The 26,428-nt window shown below is 43.4% G+C and overlaps 2 protein-coding genes across 2 annotated transcripts in view; one reads left to right on the top strand and one right to left on the bottom strand.

Annotated features, from left to right (window-relative positions):
- Positions 1 to 22,208, bottom strand: part of clcn2a (chloride channel, voltage-sensitive 2a) — a gene marked incomplete at both ends in the record, with an annotated part of 47,902 nt that extends 25,694 nt beyond the window's left edge. The window contains 2 exons of the mRNA XM_083782702.1: positions 2,549 to 2,720; positions 22,152 to 22,208. Coding sequence (XP_083638828.1) covers positions 2,549 to 2,720; positions 22,152 to 22,208 — 229 coding nt within the window. The remainder of the gene's footprint in view (positions 1 to 2,548; positions 2,721 to 22,151) is intronic.
- Positions 4,329 to 6,563, top strand: LOC310870506 (zona pellucida sperm-binding protein 4-like; the record flags this gene model as incomplete). Its single annotated transcript, XM_083781742.1, has 8 exons — positions 4,329 to 4,626; positions 4,766 to 4,953; positions 5,041 to 5,138; positions 5,257 to 5,414; positions 5,505 to 5,697; positions 5,776 to 5,926; positions 6,253 to 6,328; positions 6,427 to 6,563. 8 exons carry the CDS (start codon positions 4,329 to 4,331, stop codon positions 6,561 to 6,563), a joined length of 1,299 nt encoding a protein of 432 aa, XP_083637868.1.
- Positions 22,209 to 26,428: the final 4,220 nt, after the last annotated feature.

The raw sequence follows: 26,428 nt of genomic DNA, 5'->3' as shown, positions 1-26,428 counted from the left end.
TATCTCGAGAACCGTTTGACCGACCGACCGACTTCAAATTCTCCACATGCGTGATGCGTGGCAGACGACCCGAGGGAGTGCAGTACGTTGAGTTGGTCAGATAGGCGCTTGTCCACTGTCAAATTCCCCACATAACCTTCCCAATATGCCCATATTATGTCCATATACTGATAACATCAGGGATCTCCATATATGTGCATAAAATGGACAAGGAAAGACAGACAATGTCTTTCTTTATAGAGAACTCCATACAGTATTTATTTTGATATTTAACTAGATGATAAGCCCCTAGACTTGCAGAAACTCGTTTTCAAGGGGTCTTCAAGTATGGGCAGAACAGGGGCACAGGCAGACAGACAGGTAGACAGATACAGATAGAGATCTCTATATATGGGCAGACAGACACAGACAGACAGGTATAATGGTATTGCTTAACAGTGGGTCATGCATTCCCTATTTGCATCGTTCCCAACTTGCATTGTTCCCGAGTAGGCCGGTGCCCAAGGGACGCCAGTCTACTGTAGAACTTACAATGTAATTTAGGCATTTAGCAGACACTTGCCAATTGATTAAACCCTCTCTACCTCACACATGCAGTCATAAAGGCGGTCCCTCGGCGACAGGGCCTTCAGTGTGGCTGCCCCTGCACTCTGGAACTCTCTGCCCTATGAGATTCGCCAAGCCAAAACTTTGGACTCTTTCAAGTCTGCACTGAAGCGACACTTGTTCATCCAGGCTTTTGGAATTTAATTTAATTATGTTTTGTTGTGTTGTAAAGCGCTTTGGGTTTCTTGAAAGGCGCTATAAAAATGCAAGTTATTATTATTATTATTATTACATGCAGGCAGTGAACCCAAAAGTCCAGTTTAGCAGGCAAAAAAGAGTATTACAGATGGGTGCTGACAAGAAAAGCAAGGACCATTCAAACGTCCTAATCCTAATCTGATTCCAGATCTTTAGTGACGACAATTGGATTAGTACTGTATTTTGACAGGAAAAGGGAATATCACTCTCTAGTTAGTCTAGTAGTCTCTACACACCAACGCTTGGATCGATGATGACACACAAGAACTGGCCTCAAGCCTACACCAGCAGCAGCTCTCAGGGTCACTCCTCCAAACCATCATTCATTCATTTTATGAAGCAATAAAACATGAAATTGGGAAGACCCAGTGCAATAAAGATTGTGTTCACAAAGAGAACTTAAAGTAGATGTTCCGGGGCAAATCATAAACATTTTTTTGTAAATTCAAAGAAGGGATTAAATCTGTGGAATACTGGGCTATTTAATTTTGTATTGATACAGTACTGCTTTTAGTTGTATATAGTTAGTTGTTTTTAGGTGTATAGACACCTTAAAGTAAACACGTGCAAACCCACACCAACATCACTGTCTGTCTGTCCATCCATCACTCCAGCCTACATCAGAAGAACACTGTCTGTCTGTCTGTCCATCCATCACTCCAGCCTACATCAGAAGAACACTGTTCTTGCACCTCTCCTTCAATCGCAGTGAAGTGGAACGAGTGGACATGAAATGATCTGACATTTGAAATCATTGTTCCGCAGAATCTGCACGCGCGCGCGCACACACACACACACACACACACATACACACACACACACACACACACACTCTACAGGCCATTATCAGCCAGCAGAGGGGGCTGTGTCTTGACATTCAGACAGCCCTGTCTGTCAGCTAGAGGTCATTCACAGATCAGTGCGTTGAAAGGTGTTCATATCCTCGCCCAGTCCCTGGAGCCTGCTAGCCCACTCTGTTGTTATTTAGAAGAACATGTTTTTGCACAATGTTTTACGCTCGCTGGAGCACTAGACTTAACTCCTGTACGGCTGCTTCAGATTGCATACACACCTGCTCCTCTTTTGTTTGTGATTGTTGAATACCTCTTTATTCTTTAACCATGATTTATACTCCGCTGCACGACGGGTGACACAAGCTGAAAATTGCCGATCTATAAGGTCACACCACACAGCGGAGCGACGTGTTGTAGATAAGTCATTTATCCTTTGAGACACAGTCAGCATGCAGCATGTGAATTATGCATCAGGGTATGGGGCCCAAATGGGGGACTGCCCTTAAATCAGTTAGTCCGACTGCGGGTTATTTACAAATCACAACAGTTGCATTCTGTTCACTTTCATTCTATGTGAGTGAAACGGTGGTGCTTACAGTTGTGAAGCAAAATCACTCTACTTACCATCAACTTTGCTCAACTTTGTTGAACTTTGATGCCACAGCATGCTCTGGCCACTCCCCTGCTATCGTGCATATGTCACCGTACTGTCTCTTATTTTAATAAGGCCTGGAGAAACTCCAGCAGTAAGGCTATTTCACACCTTTATCTTGATAGAAATTCTGTATTTAGCTTGAAAAACAAATCTGTTGAAAATATTGAATATCAAGCAACACTTGTAGAATGGGTCATATCACTCATAAATTAGCCGTTACACTTCTCATCAAGGCTTAATGTAGAATGTAGGATGCTGTGTACATTGGTTCAATTGACGAGTGGCCATCACTTACCTCGGCACTTGGCACAAGGTTTCTTTTTCTTGTTCTCCAGCAGATCAGCAGCACGGCTGCGAACGCTCGCGTTCCTCCGGAGTCCGCCACCATCAGGCAGTCTTCCATCCCGAAGGCGGGCTGCCTCCTCCTTGGCATATACACCCAGCTCCTGTGTGTACTGCCCATACATCTGTGCATGGCACCGTACAGTAGAATGATAGAGAAAGAGAGCGAGAGATTAGTAAAAGGTTAACAAAAATAGTGGGAGTGCTTCATAAACAATAATGAAAGATTGATCCACGGGGGATATTCAAGTCTTAAGAGTACAGCCAAAGATCATACATCACTGTCACTGTCCATCTCTGTTTACCTTCTCTATGTCTATTCAGTATAATATGTCAGAGACTTATTGAACACAATGTGTAAAGTATATAATAACAATAGCATGTGGTAGTGCACTGCTTTGGTGAGTGCTTGCTCAGTCATGGAATGTAAATGTATCTATCCGTATACAGTGTATGTATATTTTCATTTTTAATATTTTCTTTGTTGGTGAAAACCGTTTAAATAATCTGTATTATATTCACAACGCTTTTGGCTTGTAGATTGATACTTCGACAATGGATGTCGGGGAAACCTCCCTCGTTCAGACAGTGGGTCAAAGAGGTTCTCTCCATGATTCCTCTAGAGAAACTGAGGTACAACCGTAGTGGTTCTAAAGATAGATACATTATGACTTGGACCCCTTTCATAGAGTTTGTGGAAAGTATACCTTTCACTTAAATACTGTACATATTCCCTTGTACAATTTGTTACCTCATACCAAATCTGACATTGGGCGACCTCTGGTTAGAGGCCCTCAGTAAGTAGACAGTTGGATATACCAATTTACTATTTATCTGAATGATGGATACAATGTATGTAACCTAGATACCATACCCTGATGGAAAATGCTGTTTTACCTTTTTTTTCTTATCTTCTCTTTTTCTTTTTCTTACTATGTTCATTAGTACTTTCAATACTAGTTCACTATTTACTTTTAGTGTCTTGTACTGTCTGTCTTTGTTTGTTTTATTTGTCTTGTTCTGACCTTGATTGGGGGGAGGGGGGATACTTACATGTTGGATACAGCAAAATGTACATGTATATGTTTATTCATTGCTGCATCAATGAAAATAAAAATAAAGTGTTTAAAAAAAATCTGTATTGTATCTGTATTCCGATTACATACACACACACACACACACACACACACACACACACACACACACACACACACACACACACACACAATGCAAGATTACTGTCCATAGTGCTTGCTTTTTTGTGTCCAATGTTAGAGTTGAGCGGGTTGTACCCCGCATTAATGTTGTTTAAGCGTTTTACTTAAACAATCATTCACATGAGATCACAGCGGTGACACCGCCGTAAATAGAAAACCCCTTTTCTGCAGAGAACACACTGCAGGTGAACTCACACACTGCACCTGTCTCTTGCAGAGTAAAGAAAACAGAGTCAGCAATTTCTGCTGCCTGCCTGCACCACAGACCCGTGGTCTGTCATTTCCCTGTCTCCACCACCACAAAAGTGTCCAACACAGATGAGCAGACAATAAGCTCCACCTGTCAACCTCCCTCTGATTAAATGGCCAGGGCTGGCCCAAGATTGATTCCTAACGATGGGGGGGCGGGGCTCTCAGGAAAACACATGGCTCAATCAATCATACATAAAGCCTACACAGGAAACAACACCACTACTGCAGTTCTGGCCAGTGAGAGAGGCTATCGTCAACAGCATGATGGGGCTAATGAAGTGTGTGTTTGGTGTTGCAGTGGTCGCTCTCTTGGCTTGTCGCGTTAATGCTCAACCTCAACAATATGGTGTAGTCCGCCGAGGCCAGGAACTGCAGCGGAGGCAGAATCTGGTTTTTCCGCAGCAGGAGCCACAGAACCCCATACGTCATGAAGCTCCCTTTGACAAATGCCAGGTAGAGGAGGGTGAGAAGATTAAGTGTGGAACCCCAGAGACCACTGCTGAACAGTGTCTGAAAATCAACTGCTGCTTTGACAGGCAGCAGTGCTATTATGGGAAAGCAGGTATTTATACTGTAATTGGTTGCTTATGTTTATTTTGTTTTTTTTGTCTGTCTAATGTTTTCCCATCAGCATTGTGGTGGTAACTCTTAAAACACTGTAGTGGGAAGGGTGTGTTCTAGCCTTTGCTCTGTCTTGTCAGTGACGGTGCAGTGTACTAGGGATGGTCAGTTTGTGCTGGTGGTGGCCCGGGAAGCCACTGTTCCAAACATCGACGTAGAGTCACTCAGCCTGCTGGAGACTGATGACCTAAGCTGCAGCCCTGCTGGCACCACTTCTACTTTTGCCATCTTTCAGTTCCCTGTCACTGCATGTGGAACTAGAATGAAAGTGGGTATAGGTGCAGCATTTGCAGAATTTAGTTTTCTTCCCTGTAATATGTGGTCTTAAATACAATTATTTCTTTTACTTCTGCAGGAGGAAGAGGGGTATGTGGTATATGAAAACCACATGTCTACCTCATACAATATTGGAACGGGACCCAGAGGATCAATCACGAGGGATAGCCATTTTGAGTGAGTTGTCAATAATATGTGATTGCTTACAATGTGCAGGACCGGATGAAATCTCATTCGTCGGTAATTACAGCTTAAAGGTAGTGTAAGTGTATTTTTTTTGCATGCTCTTCAACAGGTTGCTGTTCCAGTGCCGGTATGCTGGCACTGCTGTGGAGGCTCTCATTGTTGAGGTGAACGATGTTCCCGCACCTCAATCGGTGGCAGCTCCAGGGCCCCTTAGAGTGGAGCTCAGACTGGCCAATGGACAGTGCATCACAAAGGGATGTGTGGAGGGTGAGTGTTAATTACTGCCTCAATTATGCTAACTCTGCATTCATTTGCATGAGTTAACCTTGGCTCAATTCAACCCCATCTCCTTGACAGAGAAAGCGGCGTACACCTCGTATTACACCACCAATGAATATCCTATCACCAAGTACCTAAAGGAGCCACTGTATGTGGAGGTGCGCATGCTGGACAGGACGGATTCCAACCTCCACCTAATGCTGGAGCACTGCTGGGCCACGCACACTCCCAACCCTGATAGCCTGCCACAGTGGGAGCTTATTTCTGAAGGGTATGTACAAACTTCTTTCTCTCTCTTTCTCTCTCCAATCTCCATATCTATTTGATTTTGTTCTTGGTATGTCTCCAGGTGTCCTTACAATGATGACCATCATATGACCACATTGGTACCGATCTGTCTTGCCAGTTCTGGCCTTCTGTACCCGAACCACTACAAGCGTTTCATTGTCAAGATGTTTGCTTTTGTGGATGAACATTCATTTGTGCCTCAGCAAACCTCGGTAAAATCACACTTTCAAAATGTATCGAATTGTTTTAAGACTTTGGGCTGTATTTTGTGTGTCTTAAGTACCAGGTCTTATTCCCTAACTTGAGTAAACTAAAGACCTGGAGGCGTGATCAATGCTCTTTGGCCACTCAGAATAGCCAAATGGCATTGATCACGCCTCCAGGTCTTTAGTTTACTCAAGTTAGGGAATAAGACCTGTTACTTAAGACACGCAAAATACAGCCCTTGGTCTCTGCAATACACTTTCATGATTGGAAGGATGCCACAATAGTTGGTGTTACCTCTAATGCCCTTACTAATGGTAATCTGTTTGATCAGGTGTTCATCCACTGCACTACAGCTGTATGCCATCCCAGCAGCACAGATTCCTGTGACTGGCCATGCCCTAGGCAACGTGAGTAGTCACAGATGGTCTCAAGTCCACTAAATGAAGATTTTTCAAACATAAGTGGCAGGCAAATGTGTATATCTGACTGTAACTTTGTGCTACAGGACGAGCTGCGCGTGCAGTAAAGGATCGCTCTGGCAAGAAGTTTTGTGTGTCGAGTGACCGGGTGATTCTGCTGGCTGCTCAAAGTCTTACAGGAAACCACACAACCTCTGGCACTGGCTCCTCAATAAAGAGATGACATGGGGAAAGCTATGTCACTCTTTTAAATAAAATAAAAAATCCCTAAAACTGATTTGTTTGCTGACTCCAGCCTGACTTGCTAGCCTAAGGAAGTGGGAAGGTGACTGTTTATGGGAGTGGGAGATTATGTTTTGCTGAGGTAAGGTGGGCATTTATGCTGTGCAAAAGCAGACAAAGCGGTGCAGTAATGCAAAACCACCTCCCTTGAATAGTGCTGAGAAATCAAGAGACTGCATCACGGCTCTGAAATTGTAGTTCATGTTGGAAATCTTGTAATCTATAACAATGTGAGGGGTTATGATGGTGGCTATGATGTCTGTCTAGCATGTTAAAATTAATTTATATTTGGAAAGCCTAGATTAGATGCCTTCCCTGAGGGAGCATAACCTTACTGTACACGCCTCAGGAGAAAAGCGAGCTCAGTCAGCCAAAGCATTGCCAATTCACGTAGACTCCGCCACCCATGACATGTGCAGTTCCTGTCAGTTTACAAAATGTCCTTGAGTTGCAAGTGCATGATGGGGTCAAATCAGTCCAATGCCTGCATTAAAGGATCACTTTTCAACCGTCTTCATATAATTGGTTCTCACTGGTTCATGGTTAATGGTCCACCAGTGACGTCATCGATGGGGAATCCAAGCTAATAGAAACTGCAAGGCTTTCTATTCCTTGAAGTTGCAATGTGAAAATGGAAGCCATCGTTATCGCGATAATAAAAATCTATATATTAACTCCTGTTTCTGCCTATTGTCACTGGACGTGTTTCTGAACTGCCCACAGCCCTCCTATGAGACAGAGACCAAGTAGAAATAAATTGTGCATTTCATCATGAGCATTAGTGACGACCAGTTCTATGAAGATGGGTTGAAAAGTGGTCCTTTAACCCGCTTTTGCTTAAATCCTGACCCCATGTTTTCTGAAAAACTACAACATTTTTATAGCTATATACCTTTACAGTCTATGCTATATACAGTCCATGACAAAACCGCTTCCTGTCTTGGAGGGTAAAAACCCAAAAGGGGGTCCCATCCTAAACGGGTTAAGCTCAGGTCAGCATTTTAGATGAGCATCACGACTCCCTGCTGCAACCTCAAAATGCATTCTCTAGGCCTACGGTGTCCTTGTGTATTCTACAGATCAATGCATGTTCTGAGTCTGCCTCCTATCCCACCCCCTCCCTCATTGAGATGGGCATCACGATTCATCCAGACTTGCAGTTTCTGTTCGCATGAGCAGGTGAGGTGCGGTGCAGTGCAGCTGCGGGTTTGACAGATGGACATAGACAGGCACCATAGTGTCAATGCTAATCGTCACACTGCGTTACTCTCCAACCTGCCGGCCAGCATTTAAGACACATTCATACATCATATTCGGTGCTAGATTAATCTGTAACCACTTTGCAAAGCCCTGGAGGTGACAGTCTATAGGTCTGAACAACAGATACTGTAGAGTAGGCAGAAGCACATGTCAATGCAATGTAAACACTTTTTCCACTGGTTGACAGTGACACACTAGTCCATCTTTCACATTTATGGATAATGCATCATAAGCATAAGCTACTTGCACCACTAATATCAAATTCTGATTTGTTAATGAGCTGCTTTTACTTCAGGTTCATGTAGCACATCAAGGCAATGCACGTACACACAGTTGCATACATAGAAAGTAGAAACACCCACTGGGAGTATAAATGGTTCCTGCCCGTGGTCCCCTACTGTGCCTGCATGAGGACAAAATCGGTGGCCATCTGGAGCACAGCCCCCTGGGAGAGCATCAGGTGGGACGTTGTGGGTTAAATGAGCTATGATCGTTAACCAATTTACCTCCTACATTAGCACCTTCTGTATCACTTAGTTAGTCAGCTCAGCCTTACCACGCTGCTGATTTGAAACCTTTTAATTTCAAGGACCCCCTATGCATTATTAGACCATGGATGGACCCCATTGATACAGTACCTTTATCTGTGGGACTCCAATTTACATGAAAACTGTCCCTCCTTTTGTCTTTTACACACACACACACACACACACACACACATACACACACACACACACACACACACACACACACACACACACACACACACACACACACACACACACACACACACACACACACACACACACACACACACACACACACACACACAGTGTTACAAATCCAAAAGCACCGAATTAGACCACGATCTGAATCAGATGTTGGGAAATAGTAACCAAATGCCATCCTCCGATATTCTTGCCTGCAACTGCAACCGAGCTCCAACCTTCCATGTGAGTTCATTTAATGTCTCTGTCTAATCTGTTTGTCTGGGGCTAATGTCACAAATACCAGCTCAGTGGCCTTGTGGTTAGAGTGTCCACCCTGAGACTGGGAGGTTGGGGGTTCGATCCCTGGCCAGGTCATACCAAAGACTCTGAAATATGGGATCCAACGCTGCTTGGCACTCAGCATCAAGGGTTGGATTGGGAGTAATGTAAGTCCCTGCGACATACTTTCATGGGGTGTCAAGCTGAGTCACGCTCCAGAAACAGGAGATAGGCTCCTGCCCTATGGGCCTCATTGCCTGGCAAAGCTTAGTTACTACTGTCACAAACCACTGGAATGTTCAGCACTCCAGATTTCGAGGGAGGGCAGAATCCAGAAGAGCCGGCCGCCCCGCAGCCGGTAGCCGGCCGGCTGTTTTGGATCTCGCCCTTGTTGGAGGTTTCTTGTGCACCCTGCCAATACACCAAGGAAGTACAGCGTTTTATTTTTATTTTAATATTTAAATTAAAGTCAATGGTGCTCGGGCACTGAGAACTTACCCAAATATGGAGTCATACATCATACATACATTGTCATAGATGAATGACTTCATAGACTGGCCACATGAAGTCTGAGATCCACATGAAGCCACACCATTTTATTAGACACAGTCTTGTGATATAAACTTTTAATTTCACAGATTTGACTGAGCATGAATGCTCATTTATAGCAGCGGCCCTAGGGCTAGCACTGGCTCAGGAGGTAGACTGTGGCCATCTGGGAACCAGAAGGTTTCAGGTTCGATTCCATGCTCCTCCTGGCACTACTGTGTCGAAGTGTCCTTGAGCAACATACTGAATCATAACTTTGTCCGATAAGCTCTGTATAATGTTCCGTATTGCTCAACAGTTCCCAAGGAGGCGTTTTAGAGGAACATTTGACAGCAACGGCGGTTCAAACACCTATCTGTATGCCTGCTTTTTTCTAATATACATTAACGTTTTAATCTATTTTTTTACCATGAGGGAGATTAATGTTAAAAACATTAAACCGTCGCTGTTGGATGGAAACCCTGTATGTCCATAACTGTTCATTTCAGAAAATGGAAAAAGGTACCTGGATGGAGCAATGGATCCAATGTTTTTATTTACCGTAGTCACAAGTTCAATATTTATAACAGAACAGACCTTTTCACTTAAAACATTGAATACAAAAATAGCAGATATGCAAGCTCACAATGTGTCGAAATATGGAGATATAAGGTTTCTGCCCGACAGCAACAGAAAGATAGATGGATGACCTGCAGATTCAGGAAATCCTGCATAATGTATTAGCATGTATTAGCATAGTATTACTTAAAGAGCATACAGATGGTGCATAGATGAGGGTATGGAAGAAAAAAACGGACGTCTGAAGCAATCTGGCTAATCCGAGCCCTCTGGCCTCCAGGGACAAGATTGGATATTGAATTAGAGGAGGAAGTGACAAATTTGACTCATCCTACATCAGATTTGCATCATCCTAGGTAACACAGACTGATTTACTGATTACCAATGAGTCATTTGTCGCATGCACACACACGCACACACACACACACGTGCATGCACGCCACACACACACACGCACACACGTGCATGCACGCCACACACACACGCACACTTAAGATATTCCTTAAAAAAAAAAAACACTTAAACACTGTTTGAGGGGATTATGTTCTCACACACACAAGCACACTCCCATCATACTCATACTCTAATAGAGGAAAGCAAGAGAATCAGTGCATGTTAGGCTGATGGAAGAATCAAGCTGAGTGACTGCCATGCCATCTTGTGACAAGCTTTTCATAATCCATGCTCTGAAAAAAAAAAAACGCTCTGACTCAAAGTCTTTAGAAAAGAGCATTTACCTGTCCTCCACTTTACCTTTAGCTTTACCTACATAAACCTCACATGATGCAAAGAACGTGGAAGCATCTGATTTGAATAACAACGATTTAAGACGACGAAAATAGGGACATGCTCTATTCTGAGCATCCAGTGAATTATAATTGTTTCTATCTGTGGTCTCTATATAGCTTCTTTCTACAGCGAGCAGGTAATAAATTGACAGTATCAGACATGGCCTCGTGCCCAGCTCTGTGTGAGAATGCTGACTATGAATAACTAGACCCACCTACAGAGAAATGAGCCTGTGTGTGTGTGTGTGTGTGTGTGTGTGTGTGTGTGTGTGTGTGTGTGTGTGTGTGTGTGTGTGTGTGTGTGTGTGTGTGTGTGTGTGTGTGTGTTTGGATACCATAGAGAGAGAGATGCAGGGGTGTTTATAATATAACTATTTATAAAGCACATAAGAAAATTGAAAAATAGATAGATGGAAGGAGAGAGAGAAAGACAGGAGTGGTATTGCAGTAAAACCTTACAAACACTCACTCACAGTCTCTCTCACACACACACACACACACGCACGCATGCGCACGCACACACAGACACGCACGCACAGGTACAGGTTGATCGTTAAGACCTTTCAGCAGCCAAATCCTGTCCCTCCTGCTGCTGAGAGGACATGAGCACGCTGTCGGTAACACCTGCTCTGACCCAAACTCACCACACTCTCATCAAAGTACACACACATAGTCACATACAGTACTGTACACCCACACACATCCACACACATACCCACACAGTCACACACGCTTCAAGCACACACACTCTCACAAACAAAAAACAAACATTTTCTATGGAACAAGCATGCCCACGCTCATGAAAGAAAGACACCAACCAGTATGACACATACTACCGACCTCCCACACCTCTCCAAAAAGCTTTTCTAAAAGCCATCAGAAGGAATGGCACAACACATCCATCTAAAACAGATACCAGCGCAGATCCAAACGTTGTATTTTACTTGCAGAGCCGGCGCAAGCCGACAGCGGTGGGGGGGGGGGGGGGGGGGGGGGTGTTGCGTAAGTATGGGGTGCGACCGTACTTATTGTTACCGACAGCAGCTGAAGTCAAGTTGTCATGTCTATCTGTCTATCGGTCCCTCCCGGTACACACAACACCACTGATCACTTTCTTAACACGCTGAGAAATGGTTGACGCCGAAACGCTATTAATTAAAAAGTATCAGAAGGTTTGTTTTTCTAACTGGCAGTCTTGACTGAGGGGGCGAGATGGTTGGCTATAGTGCTTGGCCAACTTGGCCAAGCATCCGTATTTGGCGAGTTGGGACTTGGGATGAGAATGTGTTGCCAAGTCACGATCCTATCTCTCCTCCTTTACCTTTCTTTTCTCCCATTACGTTACACACCTTTGCATTCCATGAGCCACTGAGGAGGCGATAGCAGCCATGTCCCAGCATGCACCGTGGGTGAAAGTAGCTCTAGCCTTGACCTGCACGTATCCATCCCAGATTGCTCTCCAGCTGTCAGACACTACTCACAACAACTATCCTATACCTGGATGTCCCCTCATACTGCGTGTAATATGCGGACACGCGAGCCCCGCATAAGCAGACTTTAAAATAGGACTGGATCTAAAAGTGTGTGTGTGTGTGTGTGTGTGTGTTTGTGCGTATACGTGGCCGTGCACACGCGCTTTGAAAAACCTGGTGTAGCTCGGCCATTAGGTTTTACCCATTTTTCCACTCAGTGTCTATTATTTAATGTAATCCTGGGCACTACACTTCCTCTGCCAACCTGGGGGGGGCAACAAACTGACCTCATGCTTCCTTCTATGCATGAGGAGTCCAAGCTGCTTCTTTTTACATGACAGGGGAGAGTTTCCCCGGCCGGACGTAGCACGTGGAAGGAACACGTTATCCCGACCAGTTCCTTTCCCCTCCATCAGGTGCCAGGGGGAGGTAGTTTAGAGACCAGGATTCCTGCATGTTTTTTGTGAGGGTACCTACCCTAGGGGACATGGGGAGAACATGCAAACTCCACACAGAAGGGTCCTTTCGCCAACCCCGCATCGGGTATGGGCACTGATGATGCGGAGAGAACACACCACCAGCGCCCACAGCTGAACACAGGATCGAACCCAGGACCTTCTAGCTGTGAGGCCACAGCACTACCGACTGTGCCACCGTGCCCCCCAAAAATGTCTAATACCTCATTTAAAATCAACAGTCAGATCAACAAACTCACAACTTGAGCTTGTTGATTGACTATTTTTTATCATAGAACTTGGTATAAATCAGGCTTATGTTGTGGGGTAAAAACAATAAAGACTTTGTGGAAGGCCTTTATTGTTATAAATAGCCTGTTTACTGCTGCTTCCACTCACGCTGTCGGACTATAATGAGATCCCTGCATAGATAATGGATTCAAGAGACTGCCATTTAATATTTTCCAAGATGTCCCTTTGCAGCAAAGGTTGTAATTACAGTAACAACAACATACTGGTGAGATAATATGTAAATAACATTTACATGTGAATGTTTGCTTTTCACATCATAATAGGCTTGCTAGGTTACACAGGGGACCTGGGGAGAGGGAACATTTCCATTAGCAATATAATAACATGAAATATCACATGAAATTATATTATATTTTAAATGTGAGAAATACATTCATAAAAAAATAAAAAAATAACACTTTGACGTTGGTTACGCTGTGAATGGATAGATGACATTTATCAGCTTGTTCTTCCTGTTGAGTTTATCAGACAGATCTCTATGTCCATTGTCCATGTCATCTTATCTGTGTCACAACCTCTGTTCCTGTACCGCACAAAAGCCTGGTGCACCTTAGAAATAATTTATCTATGACAGTGTAAAAATGGATCCGACTGACACAGGCAACCTGTACTGTTGGCACCGGATAGCCACCATCTGAAAACCAATAAAATAGAAGGCGCATTTGTCAAACCCCCTAGAATCCAGTTTAGGATTACAAATGGTTTGGTTTATTTAATCTGCATCCCATCCATTTGTCTGTTTAATATCTGTTGCATGAGACAAGTGTCTGTAAGTTTTCATGCCAGACAGAAAACAATGCCTGTCTTTGAACCGAGGTACTCACCTCGTCAGACTCCATCACCTCACATCCTAGCACTTCACTTTCCTGGCCTGGCATTGCCAGACTAATATCACTGCATAGATATTAACTCCACGGGTATTTCTTTTTCCTGTGGCAGATTACTTTCCCTTCCACTATTGCTGCCACATTTTGCCTCGATTGATGCTCGCTCCTGAAGATATGGCTACCATGCATGCAGACCATAGACTGTAAAAAATATGGACAAAGCGTTCCCCGGGTCTAACATGAACGTAAAATGAAGCCTGAAATCCCTTGCATTCTAATGCACTGTAAATCGCCATCTTTCTAGATCCGTTTTGGACCAGCTGGCCATTGGCTGGCTCCGTTTGGGTCCAGCTGGCCATTGGCTGCCCAGACAACGAGGCGGGACTTCCCCCCTTCTTCTCCGTTGGTTTTTATTTTGACTCGAGTGGGAGGAGAAGACTCTTGAGTGGGAGGGGAATCCCGATCATAGACGGTAACGGTAGCCACGCCCCTCAGAACATACGCGACTTTATGGTCATTATTTTAATTAATGGGACCATAATTTTCCAAAAAGAATATTATGACATTAGAAATGAGACTTTAAACTAGTGACTGGAAGAAGAAAGTATTCATGACCATGTTTATTAAGGTAATACAGTCTAGGTGAAGTTGGGCCAAAATACATGGGCCTCTATGGAGCTATGGGGCTTTTTGGGTCCAGTCCAGCGCCACAACAGGCCATTATATGAACTACCGATTTCAAATGAGGCTTCACGAAATATCTGGCTGACTGCCCCCCTGATGCAGACATATCTCAAGGTCCAAGAACTCAATAATTCAAGGTTGTACTTTATTGTTACATCTTGTGTACTGGTAGTCAGGTAGATAAGAGTAGAACTTTGGTTTGGCTTCCTTCAGACAATGCAGCAGCATGGATAATAACAACAATAGAACAGTGAAAAAAGACTGCATTGTCTGAGAGGAGCACAAGACGAAGCGGCTGTACGTGGTGCCATCTTGGATTGTGTGGTTCATCTTGGGCACACTCATGTTTTTGTTCGGTTTGTTTTCTTGACCACAATTTTAAGAATGTAATTTAAATAAAAGTTAGGTTTACTGTATAACTGGTATCCTATAGCCTCAAGGGCCACCATAGGGATGGCTGCACTATCCACTTCCTGGTTTTCAATCAGTGTTACTATTTAAAGGCCTTGTAGTCTACCAAACAATAGGCTGCTTGGTGGTTACATGGCTGTGGGTCCTGAGACCTGAGTCGTGCACTTATGCTTGTTTAATGCTGTTGCCAGGGTGAGTAAGGTGTTTCATGCCTATTGGTTTAATGATGTTTATACTATCTGATAATTGTAAATAACTCTGCTGTTATAATTCAGGTTGATCATGTGCCAAACCATTGCTGTGGCGAGAGGGAGTGTTGAAAGTACAGACAACTGAAGGTACGCAAACAGACACATTGGCCTAGATTTTGAAGGTGCGTTTTACCATGTGGTAATACATAAATTGGCCTCACTCTGCGCACATTCGTATTATGAAAGGCATATCGGCCCGTGTTGAATGCACTCGGCCCGTGTTGAACACACACACATTATGGCATACGGCGTTCCTGAATATTTTAGCATTGTGGGAGTGTCCATATGTTAATTATTTTCGCTTTGCGCAATTTGCTATTAAGCCCCTTGACCTAAAGACACTCAGCGCATAACGATTAGACGTGGGTCTGACCACCTCATAAACGCAACAAGCACTGTTTGATTTTACACTTGAGCGGCTCTGGGAGGCTGCTAGAGTGTTGCCATGTCTGTTTATTATAAGCGGCTTCTTTTTCTGTAAAGTTGCTTGTAAATATTGGTAGTTGTACTATTTTGTGGTTGCTTTTCTTGTTTCTAAAGTGGTTATTTGGGCTTTTCTCCTAATGTTGTTTAAACCAGTGATCCTCACACAGCACATTCCCATGTCAAGGATCCCCAGATGAATGCATTTGCCCAACTAAGGACGGCTAATCCAAAAATGTAATAAAAGAATTCCAAGATTACTTTTAAAAATAGCAGATCTATACCAGCTCACAATGCATCACATTCATTCATTAAAACTATGAACTCTGACTGCAGGGGGATATATATAATGATCATTATAACAATGTGCAAGAACATATAACTTTATATTTGTGGACAATCAAAATATGTTTTTTTATTTTAATGTGGTGTCATTCAAATTAATCTGGATATGGCAGACTCACTATCTAGAAAATAAAAACATGGCACTTCATTTAAAATAGGTTGCAGACCCCTGTTATATGCGCTTATTTTTATAGACCTATTTACTTGTTTCTATGAGACATGGCAACAGCCTTTTTTGCGTCTTTCTTTTGTAAAATGTTGAGATTAGAAACGGCCATCATTTCTCAACCTTAAAAATAAATAAAAACATCTCCATAATCCTTGGGAAGTTTGCTTTCATATGCTGTATCACACCCGATTCAAGTCTTCTTCAATAAAATGCTACGAGCGAACTCAGCGAAGACCATACCATCGGGGCCACAGCATTACGCAGCACGCATTCAACTCATTCCTTCGTCGTGACTTGAATGAAATAAAATATAATAAACGTTATTTTACTGGTGTCTTTCAATAGAAACAAATAAAGAGCGTGTGTAGGCTACTGTGTGCAAGTGCAACAGTGCATATACATGCATGCACTAGGCTATATTTCTTCCGTGTCGGGATGGTGATTGAGCTCTTCAAGTTCACAGCCCGTTTGTCTTTCATAAAAAATATTAGCCTATAAACACTCATGGTTCTCTCATTTCTCAACCGTTTTATTAAATGTAAAAATCTCCATATTCCGAATTAAACAATATCAAACGAACTTGCATGTTCGGGGGTTAGACGATTCTGGGAACATTACGCATGGATTGCCAATTTGCCAATATGCTGCTATCTACTCGCAGTTCCATTCCGATCTGAAAGGTATAGGTGGGTCTGTTCTTTTGAGGCATAAAGGTGATAGCATGCAGTGCAATAGGAATAATTAACCCAAATGTGACAAAGTCATGTCATGTCTTCTATGGTGCCAGGCTGCCAGCCTGAAGAAATGTAATACCACGATCCCCAAAGTGCGCATTCCGTATGTGACATCAGCTGACTGGTAAAGAGAATAGTACGGACATGTTGATTGGGTACGTCTCAAACACGCCTTAAACACACCCATGACTAATTCAAGGCCGTTTTGCGCAATGCACGGGGTGTCGAAAGCGCTTCTTAACATGCCCAAAATTGCAATATGACATACCACACGCCCCCAGCTCTAAAAACTGTAATATGATTAGTAATATTATTGGAACTGGTTAATCGACCTGAGTGTTGTTTAAGCCTACTTTGTGTTTGTTGGTGTAACTTCATTAAAGTGTTTGTTTTTGATCTCATCCTGTAGATTGCCACTGCTGTTTTGTTTTGTTTGTTTTGCTTAGTTTATTTTAAGTTTATTTTGAGCCATTTCTGTTCATTGAGCTGTTTTCTTTTGTGCTAATTTGTTGTTTCCCCACATGGTGGCGAGCGCTGCTAAACCTGTTGCATCCGGATGCCAAGGGGAGCCTTGTTGGTGTATTAGCCAACTGGCCGTATGGGTAGCGGCAAGTAGGACTTCATGTTAGCCCACGACCAAGGTTTGGCTGTGAATGCGAGCACCTCTTTTCACGGTGTCGCTTTTGTTTTCCTGCATGCTGTGTGTTTCCGTGTGTGTGTTTAGTTAATAGTTTGTTCTTAGTCGTCATTGGGCCTTCTAGCTTAGCTCCCCTTTAAGGCTGGTCAACTGTTTGCCTATTGACCCCACTGGCTCCAAATGTAACATGGTTTGAGCGTTTGACCTGTGTTTTGGTGTGACTAGGTTTTAGTAGTCTACCTGTTTTTTTAAGATATTGTTCGCATTTTATAATTATATAAAATTGGACATTTGGTCTAATAGATATTTGTATTCCTACTGTTCTTAAATTCCTGTTTTTGGAACTTTGTCTCAAGTCCTTATAAATAAACTTGCATTTGTTGGGGAACCCAGTTTACTGGTCTATTCAGATAATTCCTTGAACAATCTCAAGGTGGCGTAGTCATAGCTATAAAAGTAAATCCTTTGCTACACCGTCTATAAATCAAATCTCTTTGCCAAAAATTGCAGATCTAAAAGTTAATGCATAGCAACGTGACACATGAGTGAGTTTACAGATTATCTATTTTTAAGTGGTGCAACCAGTTCTACATCCAGCATGCAATGTCCATGTACCTGTGATGTACCTGTAACCTGTGTGAGCACGAGTGGTGTGCGCATGCGTGAAATTGGAATGAGAGAAGTATGTGACATGGCTACCACCTGCTGGACGCAAACGATACAGAGAAGAAATTGGAATGATACAAATTGGAACGATACAGCTAGAGAACCAATAGACGGGAGTTGCACCACTTGGTTCACACTGGTGTGATTTTTGATTAATGTCCCCCTCAGAGTAGGGATAGTGGTGGTTAAGTGGTTAAACTAATGCTAGATTCTGGGTGATTTCCTTGCTTATTGTAAGTCAATCTGAATAAGAGCGTCTTCTAAATCCCTAACCTTAAACACCTACTGTAACTCTAACCACACAAACCCCCTAGTTTAGAATAATTGCTTGTGAGACTGTGAGTGCGTGTTTGTAAGGTTTTACTGCAATACCACTCTCCTGATTTTCTCTCTCCTTCCATCTATCTATTTTTCAACAACTCATGGCAACACCATGCACACTCTAAATGCCTATTCCTAACCCCAGTCTTTTATTTTAACTCTAAAAGTCTTTCTGAACCATAAGAATGACCCTTTCCCCTTTGGGGACAATAGAAATGTGCAAATGCCCCAATGAGGTAAATTTGGTCTGGTATTATTACTATCCTTGAGGGGGTTTTGGTCCCTTTAACTATAGTAAACCACACACACACACACACACACACACACACACACACACACACACACACACACACACACACACACACACACACACACACACACACACACACACACACACACACACACACACACACACACACACACACACACACACACGACATGACACAGTATACTGTATTGTGCTTGCCATGTATTTGTGTGTAGACAGTAAAATCTTCAGTGTTAAGTTCCAAGTGGAATCAAATGGACCCATCCAAGGTTCAAGGTTACTTTATTTTGTCTCCCAGGGGAGAAATTTGTCTTAGACACAAAGACCCGCACTGCAGCATACATAAATACAATACATTACAATACAATACAAGACAAGACTATAAGGTACACAGTGACTCGTACAGCATATAAATAATACATAAAACACCCAAGCCAACATACCTTGTGCAAAAAAAGAGCAGCACCTTAGCACCACCTCAAAGCCTTCTACCCCTACCCCGTATGCCCTCTGCAAGGTCTCTGTTAAGGAGTGTGATTGACAGAGGGACATCCAACACTTCACAGTGTGAATGCTGAGCACTGAGCAGTGTTCCACCATGGACAGAGACAGATGTGAGCAGTGTTCTACTACTGTGGACAGAGCCAGATGTGAGCAATGTTCTACTGTGGACAGAGCCAGATGTGAGCAATGTACTACTGTGGACAGAGCCAGATGTGAGCAGTGTTCTACTGTGGACAGAGCCAGATGTGAGCAGTGTTCCACTGTGGACAGAGCCAGATGTGAGCAGTGTTCTACTGTTGATAGAGCCAGATGTGAGCAGTGTTCCACTGTGGACAGAGCCAGATGTGAGCAGTGTTCTACTGTGGACAGAGCCAGATGTGAGCAGTGTTCTACTGTTGATAGAGCCAGATGTGAGCAGTGTTCCACTGTGGACAGAGCCAGATGTGAGCAGTGTTCTACTGTGGACAGAGCCAGATGTGAGCAGTGTTCTACTGTGGACAGAGCCAGATGTGAGCAGTGTTCCACTGTGGATGGGGTCCAGATGTGAGCAGTGTTCTACTGTGGACAGAGCCAGATGTGAGCAGTGTTCTACTGTGGACATAGCCAGATGTGAGCAGTGTTCCACTGTGGATGGGGTCCAGATGTGAGCAGTGTTCTACTGTTGACAGAGCCAGATGTGAGCAGTGTTCCACTGTGGACAGAGCCAGATGTGAGCAGTGTTCTACTGTGGACAGAGCCAGATGTGAGCAGTGTTCTACTGTGGACAGAGCCAGATGTGAGCCGTGTTCTACTGTGGACAGAGCCAGATGTGAGCAGTGTTCTACTGTGGACAGAGCCAGATGTGAGCAGTGTTCCACTGTGGACAGAGCCAGATGTGAGCAGTGTTCCACTGTGGATGGGGTCCAGATGTGAGCAGTGTTCTACTGTGGACAGAGCCAGATGTGAGCAGTGTTCTACTGTGGACAGAGCCAGATGTGAGCCGTGTTCTACTGTGGACAGAGCCAGATGTGAGCAGTGTTCCACTGTGGACAGAGCCAGATGTGAGCAGTGTTCCACTGTGGATGGGGTCCAGATGTGAGCAGTGTTCCACTGTGGATGGGGTCCAGATGTGAGCAGTGTTCTACTGTGGACAGAGCCAGATGTGAGCAGTGTTCTACTGTGGACAGAGCCAGATGTGAGCAGTGTTCTACTGTGGACAGAGCCAGATGTGAGCAGTGTTCTACTGTGTTTCTACTTTCAGATGAAAGGAGGGCACTGGCCTGTCCAGGCCCATTCCACAGTGACACACTGGACGCCATTTTACATGACTATTGATCTGTACACAGATGCACACGAGGCACAGAACACAATGATCTTCACACCGATAGGAGATGAAAGACACTCTTTCTCCTGAGGCCAGCGCCAAGACAAGACAGGGAGACACATCTCCCTCTTCACATACACACGTCACACATTGACATATGCGCTGTGCACTTGCACATGTTGATTAATGTGCAAGTGCGTATATGACACACACACACACACACACACACACACACACACACACACACACACACACACACACACACACATACACACACACAACACACACACACACACACACACACACACACAGAAATGCAAACATCTCCGTGCACAGAATAGACAAGAGAATACATTAGATTTTAAAGCTCATGGTGGGTCACTTCTCTTCCTGCAGATACCACTAGGGAGACTGCAGTAAATGTGTGTTCATCTGTTGATCTCAGACTTAACGTCTGACACAGGTGTTTAGAAGACTAATCAATGTGCACACACAAATGTACGCAAGAAAGTACACACACACACACACACACACACGCACACACATTTATATCCATCTATCACTCCTCTTAATTTAGATATCATGTGTGTGAAGTGCTCCAGGGTATTACTGTCAATCCTGCCATGACTTGACATGGCAGCAAAAAAAAAAGGAAAAAAAGAAAACTGGTGCAAGAGGCAATTAATATTCAAAGAGACTCCACTTTTAGTTCGGAAGTAAGATGGAGCAGTGCTGGCAAAGGGGGAGAGAGAGAGAGAGAGAGAGAGAGAGAGAGATGGAAGGAGATGACAAAGGCATATGAGGGGCAAGGGGAAGGACAAGATATGCAAGAGACAAAGATGAGGGAGATAGATGGAGGATGTAGAGTGGTAGGGTCATGTGTCCATTGTATAGCCATTCTGGCATATCAACCTAGGGGTACATGGATCATTTTTAAGTGGAACAAATTACCGGTAATCTGAATGTGATCCAATTGTACAAAAATATAAATGGATTGAAAGTAATTGCTCTCTTAATTCTCTTCATTAATGAAGAGAGTAAGGTTAGACTTTAGGCAGGAGGAGGCAGAGGCAATAATCCATGAGCTGTGACCACCTGTGGCTCAATGGGACTGAATGGAGAGGCTGAGCATATATATAAATATTTCAGAAGAACACTGGGGTCCATCCAGCTCTGCATGTGCGCCACCACCCGGTGGTGACTAAGAGCCCCACATAGATATAAACACCATTTAAAATTAGGTTGAAATGTACACACACACACACACACACACACACACACACACACACACACACACAATGCGACTGCGTACAATAGCATGTGGTCCAAGAAGAACTTCAACTCCTACGCTATGGACCAGAGCTAGCGTACAAAAACACAGCTTCACACTGACACAAGAGTTCCGGCTCTGCAGGTATAGACATTTCTCTGAATGGATCTAAATCTAATTCCATTCATAGACACTAGTGCACCTCTCCGAAATAGACAATTATCATTGTCAACTGTTTCTTTGTGCTGTGACGGCTTGGCGACGACAGCTTTTTAGCCTACGGCCACGTACCCCCTTTGCAGGTGACATCATTTCGCTTCATCAGAAACTCACCAAAGTTTGCTGATACTGGAGCGTACTCCGCTCTCCGGCGGCCTTGTCCTTCACCATTGCCGCAATATCCTCATTAAAATAACCAATCCAAGACTCGCAAGACTGTCACACTATAGTATAGGTATAGCCCCGCGCGGATTAATAATTTGTCGGGGAGGGGTTTGTAGCAGCGCTGGTGGTGGTACCCATAGCCCGAGCAGTAACAGGTCCCTTTGCATAAGCCCCCTGCAGAGAGACACGAGCACGATGTGTGCCAGATGAGATGAGTTGCTGGCTGGCTGCAGCAGCATCAGTGCTCCGCCGGGGCGGTTTGTTACTGCAAAACACCGCCTCCCTCCTCCACACCCACTTTGGTACAGTCGACCTCTCTTTGGAGTTCGTGGAGTAGGAGCAGGTATGCTGCTCGACATCTCCTGTGTGCGACGGGGGTGTGTATGCTAAATAGGCCTACGTGCCATGGATTTACGTATTTCCTTGAATCGTCCGGCGCTATCGATTAAGTAAACCTTCCGTCCGCTGTCCTTTGCTGTCTTTGCCCCGGCATGAGTCACCATCTTTACTTTAGGGCATGCTATCACAGACAGTAGACTGTAGATGAGAAATAATATCATAACCAGAGCTGCCATGTCTCACCCTTTGAGTGTGACAGTCACGCAATTTAACCCTTTACCACGCACCACGCCACACATGCCATTTCACACGCATTATAATGATAAATAACAATTTTCTCTGCGGCTCCGCCGCGTAATAACGCACGCTCATGTGTGCGTCCTCACAAACGGTAAAATAGCCGATCTGCATTCAGCGCTGATATATGCAGGAGGGTAAACAGTGGACCAAATCGTCAGCAGGGTCCCTGACCCTGACTGTGTGACGCATGGAAATGAGCCATGCAGAGTTTAACATCGCTTCTAAATTTTTTTCATTGAAGACAATATAGCCCCCACAAGTTACAACAAGTGAGTAAGTGACCTGTGACTATCTCTCTTCTATACTGGTGTGTGGCGTCTCTTGCGTGATATGAGGAAGTGGAACGGTGCCATAGCCCGTGCACATTATAGGGACAAAGTCGTGTGTGTGTGTGTGTGTGTGTGTGTGTGTGTGTGTGAAGTGAAGTGAAGGGGGAGGGGCCGCATTGCGACTTGTTTCTGTTCATAGAGAGAGAGAGAGAGAGCCCACAGATGTGTTTGAACTAAGAAAATGTAAAAATAAGGAATTTTCCCACATTCCAGTTTTCTGACATATTCCCCAATTTCCACTGAGATTATGGGGTGAATGAATGTGGCCAGACCCATCTTCTCTTTATGTCATAGTGACATTGTCCTGCATCAGATCATGTCCAAATCAGGTTCTCCAATCTCCAGTAGCCTCTTCAGTTTTTTTACGGAGCTATGTGTGTGGCTGGCTGGGTCTGAGCACTATGTGTGTGGCTTGCTGGCTGGCTGGGTCTGAGCACTATGTGTGTGGCTTGCTGGCTGGCTGGGTCTGAGCACTATGTGTGTGGCTTGCTGGCTGGCTGGGTCTGAGCACTATGTGTGTGGCTGGCTGGCTGGCTGGCTGGCTGGCTGGGTCTGAGTACTATGTGTGTGGCTTGCTGGCTGGCTGGCTGGGTCTGAGGAGCATAGATAGATAGATAGATATCTTTTTCATTTCTACTTTAAGCATGAGGAGGCTGTCAGTGCAGGGAGAGCAGCTGGCATGGAGGTGAAGACATCAGTGTTAAGGTTAAATATCAACGTTAAAACGGGCCAGATTGACATTAAAAAAGCCAATTTTTTTCGCCGCCACCCTTCGGACGGCGTCGAACACATTAAGACACTATAGAGTCTCACTCTTGACATTTTCTGAAATATGGCAGCCCTGTCATAACAATAGGCTACTGTCCGATATTCACACGTCTTTCTTACATCTCACTAGTAAAAAAAATAAAATAAGATAAGGTAAACCCCAGACGACTTTATTGGTTTGAAATCATGTGGGCAATGAGCAATTGAAAGGGAGGTTGTTATTGAATATCCCTAAATATTCATTCATTTTCAGGCAGCCCATTAGTAGTGCCATAGACATGGTGAAGGAAAGAAAAGTGTATTTACGCACATTTGAGAACTTATAGGCTATACACAGTATACAGTAGGCTATGTTGTAAACATATGCTACACATTATGAATATAAAACAAAACGCAGAAAGGCAAATAAACCACCAATTTACAGGAATTCATAAATAAATAATATATTTTTTAAATTGGTCTGTGAGACTGTGACCCAAACATGGGTCCCGACCCACTGTTTAGGAAACTAAGATCTGCATTAGAGCTATGGATCAGAGCTAGAAAGAACCTTGGGACTTTCGACTTCCTGTGCTCGCATGAAATGCAGACCAGCCTCTCGACTGTAGCGAAAATAAAAAGAACGTTTTCGCTATACTCACCAATAAATACAAAGACGGTTTGTGACTTTGTGTGATGCCTACTTTCCGCAGTACTCTGAGCCCCAAGACGTATAAAATGCACTTTTTGGCCAGAAAAGGATTTTCTTTTCACCGGAAGAAAGAGTATGTCCACCACGGAAAGTAGGCTTTGTCGATCACAGATGATCACACAAACCATCTTTGTATTGGTGAGTAGCGAAAACGCTCTTTTAATTTTCGTTACAGTCTAGACTAGAGGCTGGTCTGCATTTCATGCGAGCGCAGGAAGTCGAAAGTCCCATAGCTCAAATCCAACGGCAGCAACGGCATTAGGGCTATATGGACAAGACCTAGGGTGGCTCCTAACTGAGCAGCATATCACAGATGTATGGCCCTAAACCATTCCAAAAATCAATTATTTGACACATAGGAAGTGAAAGCTATGACAACTGGAGTGATGTGTTCAATTTCCGTCGGGCAGCAGCATTCTGAATAAGCTGCAGCGGCCTGATGGATAAAAAATATATATTGTTTCAGTTTTGTCCTCATTCACTTGGGTATAATTCTGGCACATGCTAATTGATTTGTTCAGAGCACTTAATCAATCATAACCAGCCTCCATTCCTTAAAATCTGGTTTGGATGTTATGTTTTAGGCACCAGTCTGTGGATTGTGTGTGTGTACAGTATGTATGTGCATATTTGTGGTTGTGTGTAATAATGCATAGATAAGTAGAGACACACATGCTTATTTTGCATAATGAATATCCCAAGAGACTGTGAATTATGCAGTTGTGATACAATACACACAACAACTCAGGCTAATTTACAGTAATTAATTTAATTAATTTAACAGTTTAGACGATACTCATATCCACTTAAAGTGCAACATACGTGCTAAGATTTTTTTTTTGACAATGTCTAAATTATAAAACATATTAAACTAAATAAATAGCATAATGTATACATGGAACAAGCGAACAATATTACAAGACATACAACTAACTATATGCAAATAAATATATAACTTCCACACGAAGACATGACATGACAAAGACAGTGTGACTGCAAGTCACACGCCTTATATATTATGTTCACTGTAGACTGTTTGGATGAACCTGCATTTGCAGTTATTGCACTAAGAAACATAGTGCCCAACTGCCCACTGCCCAAATATCAACAGTCCTCTGTCCTACTCCTTTAAGATACGATCTCAGAACCAAGACTGTATGATGTGTTGTCAGCTTTAGTCAGTTTTCATATGGCTCCAATTGAATGAATACAGTAAAGAAAGAATAACAACCGTGCTCAAGTTCAAATGGACAAGGAAACATAAAAAAATATTCAAACCTACATTCTAACTTTATAGCATGAAAGGCTTCTTAAAAATGCTTCTTATTGGCTGACAATTCTGGGTGGAAAACCTGCATTGGACTGAGTCTGACAGGCTGTTGACAAGGCAGCCAGTTGAAAGCAGGAACACAGGAATGAACACCGATATGAATGAATGAAAAATATTCCAGATATACAGTACATACATACATACATACATACATACATTAAGTGCATTAGAATAAACGGCAATGGGATCAGGCATGAGTTAAAATAGCATAAGAACATAGACCTTAATTATTCACATGTGCAGGTAAGACAGAATTTAGCAGGCATATGCATTATACACCAAGAACATTATAAAACATTGCAATCACTTTTCAATAATGGAAAGCAGGCAAGCAGCACAGCAAACACATCACAGCAAACAAACAGTAGGATCTCAAATCTAAATATTTGTTATCATGAGCCAAAAATAAATAGGTCAACGTATTCTCTATGTTCACATATCTCATGCTTCATCTCATACTGTGTATTCA

Source organism: Protomyctophum parallelum (genome assembly GCF_964188405.1).
Source record: "Protomyctophum parallelum genome assembly, chromosome: 14".
NCBI lineage: Eukaryota > Metazoa > Chordata > Actinopteri > Myctophiformes > Myctophidae > Protomyctophum > Protomyctophum parallelum.
This window is presented reverse-complemented; position numbering and strand designations above follow the sequence as displayed.